Here is a 4388-nt window from a genome sequence, read left to right as displayed (position 1 = left end):
TGTGACCCCACCAAAGGATGGCTTTCGGAGCGAGGTGGTCTAAATTCTAGACGCGTTTTGCGTTTAAGAGCAGCTAAATGGGACTCGGACTGAGCGTGTGACCCCACAAATAGATTGCTCTCCGAGCGAGGCGCCTTAAATTCTGGACGCACTTAGAGCTCCAGAGTAGCTAAATAGGACTTGGTCCGAGCGTGTGACCCCACCAATGGATTGCTCTCCACGAGCGAGGAATCCGTGGGGTCACACGCTCGGTTTGAGTCCCATTTAGCTCCATGGAGCTCAAAACGCGTCCTGAGTTTTGGCCGCTTCCACCGGTTTTCTGGCTCACTGTGTGCTGTGCAGTCTATCGAGTTTAGCTCGGCTTGGGGAACGTAAATGCGCCATGGTCACATGCGAACACGGATTTTGTCTGTCTCTCTCGCACGGGGCGTGTTACTTTGGAGCGAGAGAGACAGCGCTACAACACGGTGTGCGGTTTCACTGTATCGCACTGATTTATTTCCATTTTCAGGTAAACCAGCCACGCGGCGACTACAAGAGGCTGCTGAGGTTGTCGTTGGCGGTGCTGGGCGCAAGGTCGCATGATTTTGGAGAACTGGGAGCCGTGTCTGACGCCCGATTCATGGGCAAATGCAATCTGAGCATTACGGCTTATATGTTTCGGAGTCAGTTCAAGTTAAGCAAGGCTCAGCTGGCTGGCCTGGAACGACTATGCTTGTTTGTTGTGAGAGTCTACATCCATTCCTGGTTTACCTCCCAAGTGCCAGCATGGGCTCCGGCCAACACCTTGCAATTTGTGCGAGCGATAACGGTGAGTCTTAAACTACTATTTTATCGCACTTAAGACGTGCCCATCCCTTATAACATATTTTTGTTCCATGTTTAGTCGTATGAAGATGAGAAGATCAGCGAAACTGCGGGGGCGGCCATAGGGCGGCATCTGTGGTACATCAGTGAACTTCTCGTAATGATGGCGCTGTTTGACGAGCGACTTCCGAACGCAGAGAAGGCTGCTATGGCGAGGGCTGTGCAGGTGGGTAGAATAATTTCTTTACATCGATGCGCTTTTGCAACTGAAACATTAAACTTCCCTTGTTCCGTTGTGAATTCAGGTCAATCCTGGGAACGGCTGGCCGTTACCACGGGTGCCTCTAACCCGCGGGCTGACCATCAAGGACGTAGGACAGCGGCGTCTAGCGGACTTCGTGACAACAGAATCCCTGGGATTCTTTGACATCACGGGGATTCGCCGTGACTTCCTCGCCAAAGACCCTCAGGACTGGCCAACGGACGAGTCGTGGACCGAAGGCAAGAAGCTTGTGGACGGCCTACGCGTGGTTAATGACTGTGCTGAACGGGGAGTTGCTCTTATAAAAGACTACATCACGAACCCTCTCACAAGAGACGAAGAGCAGCTCCAGCTTCTTCTGAAGGTGGTGAAAGACCACAGAGAGAGGCTGCCTACTTTAAATAGGAAACATGAGATTCTAAATCTGTAAGGGCCTTAAATTAGCTCTCATATCATAAAGTTTAACTCTGTCTGTGATTGAACAATATTTGAACAATGAGCCCCAGTCCGAAAATACTTAGTACAAAAGTTATTGTTTGTTTATATGTCTGTGATTTAAAATAAGATTTATTTCATTCATGCGGAAAAAATATCTTGGTTTTCGCCATTTTTATTTCGGGGGCCTTATGATAAATGTGATATTATGTATAAAATAAATATTTGTAGCTAAAACTTAGTACTTCTGAAACAATGAGGCGGTGAAAATCTGACCGTGACTTACTTTTCTGGACCCAGCCTCGCGTATTGGTGACTTCTTGTTGATGCCTATCGTAAGCCGTCTCGACATTGGACTTTCTGTTAATTTTCTGGTATTCTCTTAAAAAATTGGAACTGTGTTTTCTCTAGTTCTGTTCGTTCTAAAGCGGGGGACCCATCGGCAAGGGTTAGAATGGTAAGGGAGGAGTGTCTTGATGTCCGAAGAACCCAAGTGGGTGGCGTGGAAGCGGTGGAAAGCGTTACAGTGGCGGAGAAGGGCGAAAAAACGGCAGTTTTACTGAAATGCGCAAATTTCCGGCCGCCCGGGCGGCACCAATACTCATCTGGAAAGCTCCTATGACCGCCATCCTACGTTTTTTGTGATTCTCTTTCGTTCTAAACCAACACCGGACCCTAATTCGAACCCCCTGTACCATATTTTGCATTTTTTAGATTTTTTTAAAGAAAAAAAAAATTGTTTTGGTCGATTATGCGGACTTTTAAGGGGTCGGGATGGGTCGGTTTTGTGCAGGAAGGGAGCCCAAACATGCTAAGAGTTCAAGTGAGTAGCGGGAGGAGGGGAGGGTGAACCCCCGCGGGAGCAATCGGGCGGAATGAACGAAAAAACGGCATTTTTCGCTTTTTTGCCGATGCGCGACCTCTAAATTCTGTCCGAGACACCTCCGCGAAAGAATTTAGTCTTTTTTTAACAAAAGGAACACTTTCCCTGGGTGTGCGGATGAGTAACAGAACATCGACTTCTTTCTGGGACAGTCTACGGGACGGCACTTATGCAAATAAACAAACTAAAGAGCAAAGGGGTTCTCAAATAGGTACTGAGATAGTTTTTTAACATTCTAGAATGATTGAAACCCTTCCGGGGTGTCAACAGAGGAAAATATAGAAACTAAATGTGAGAATGGTTTACGTGTTTCCTTCCCCTCTTCCCCCTCCCCCGTCACAGGAGAACAGGTCAGTGCACTGAGTGTAGTTGTGGATTGTAAATAGAATGTTTTCTTTGCCTTTGTGTGCATCTACTGATTTTATTCTCTCTGGTACTATCCTAATTTTTAAATTTCATAGTAAATAAAATCAGGAAAATGCATGAATAACTTCTGTTGAAATTAGAAGACATGTTAATTGTCTTGGTTTGTCTCGGGGAAATGACACTCTATTGCAATGCTGCAAGCTAACATAAATATTCTAGTACTTACATCTATTGATTAAAAGAATCCATAAATAGATGTATTTTGTGCAATAAATAATCCATATATTTAGTGCTAACAGATTTTGAACTGATATTGGGTTCAATGAGACGATTCAGGTTTTGAGCGGTGGGTGACTTGGTAATTGCTTTTAATGGGACGATTCCTTTAACTTCACCAAAGCTTGTGTCCGACAGCTGGAACCAAGTATTGGTAATGATTTAAAAGCTGGCTTTCTTAATGTAAGCCCAATGTTAATGCTACACTGTATTCTTTTACTCTAAAGATAAAATATCACGAGGCATGAATAAGGTAAATTAAGTTGGCGTATTGAGCAACAAGTGGCCTCTGCATTTGACTTCATGAGACGATTCACTGAATTTGACACAACTTGTTCTCCGTCAAATGCTTCAGATCAGCCTGCCCTAAACTGAGTCACTTAATGAAAACTATGATTACATTCCATTCTATATTGTTTATTTCACTGGTTTTAAATGAAAGAATGACAAAAGGCTTCTCAAATATAACTAATAAATTTGTGAATTCATTAGTTTGAAGAAAAAGATGTATCGAATAGTGAGTCAAGCAGACGAGTAGCTAATTAAGCGATTCAATGCTGGCAATGGAATGTTACTCGACTGAAGGAATCGCATTGGTGTGGCATTAGGGTATTGGTGACGACAAAGGGTGATCCATGAAGACCAACCAAGACCCATTCTTTACCGATTATTGATCAATTTGATATCGATATTTTTCAATCGAATCTCATATTGATTCTTGGAGTTTTTCGAGTGCTGATTATGAAAACCCCTTCCATTTCTACTCCAGACTTATATTTTCATCTCAAATTAGGTCATTTCGGACCAAAATTTTCAGGTCGAGTTTTATATTGTTTCCTGCAGTGTTTGATGAGCTGAACTCAAAAATAACTTCCAAATTTTTCCCAGACTCACGCTTTACCTAATTTTGACCAAATTTGGACCAAAATTTTTTAATTGAGTTTGATGTTGATCCCAACAGTTTTTTGTGTGCTGATAACGAAAATCACCTCCATTTCGACTCCAGACTTATATTTTCATCCCAAATTAGGTCATTTTGGACCAAAATTTTCAAATCAAGTTTTTTATTGTTTCCTGTAGTTTTTGGTGCGCTGAACTCAAAAATGACTTCCAAATTTTTCCCAGACTCACCCATTACCGAATTTGGACCAAGTTTGGACCAAAATTTTGGAATCGAGTTTGACGTTGATCCCAACAGTTTTTTTTGTGTGCTGATAACAAAAATCACTCCCATTTATACCCCAGACCTACATTTCACTCAATATGAGCCCACAAGCTGCAGTCCGAAGTGCACAAATTCGCATCGCTCAGCCACACTACGCGCCCACACAAAACGGCGCGTACCCCTAGTGTAGTATG

At 43.3% G+C, this 4388-nt stretch overlaps 1 protein-coding gene across 1 annotated transcript; it reads left to right on the top strand.

The window, feature by feature from the left end:
• The first annotated feature begins 622 nt into the window (after positions 1 to 622).
• LOC117644065 lies at positions 623 to 1499 on the top strand. The gene is made up of 3 exons (XM_034383251.1): positions 623 to 811; positions 887 to 1027; positions 1113 to 1499. The coding sequence occupies exons 1-3, from the start codon at positions 623 to 625 to the stop codon at positions 1497 to 1499; spliced, it is 717 nt and encodes a 238-aa protein (XP_034239142.1).
• The last annotated feature ends 2889 nt before the right edge of the window (positions 1500 to 4388 follow it).

Source organism: Thrips palmi, unplaced genomic scaffold (assembly GCF_012932325.1).
Source record: "Thrips palmi isolate BJ-2018 unplaced genomic scaffold, TpBJ-2018v1 HiC_scaffold_17, whole genome shotgun sequence".
Lineage (NCBI taxonomy): Eukaryota > Metazoa > Arthropoda > Insecta > Thysanoptera > Thripidae > Thrips > Thrips palmi.
Note: the sequence above shows the minus strand (reverse complement) of the source record. Positions and strands in the feature narration are given on the sequence as shown.

Coding starts and splice junctions, on each gene's coding strand:
- LOC117644065 (XM_034383251.1), top strand. CDS start 623: ATGGGCAAATGCAATCTGAGCATTACGGCTTATATGTTTCGGAGTCAG. Junction 812..886: donor AATTTGTGCGAGCGATAACG/GTGAGTCTTAAA, acceptor TTCCATGTTTAG/TCGTATGAAGATGAGAAGAT. Junction 1,028..1,112: donor AGGCTGCTATGGCGAGGGCT/GTGCAGGTGGGT, acceptor TTGTGAATTCAG/GTCAATCCTGGGAACGGCTG.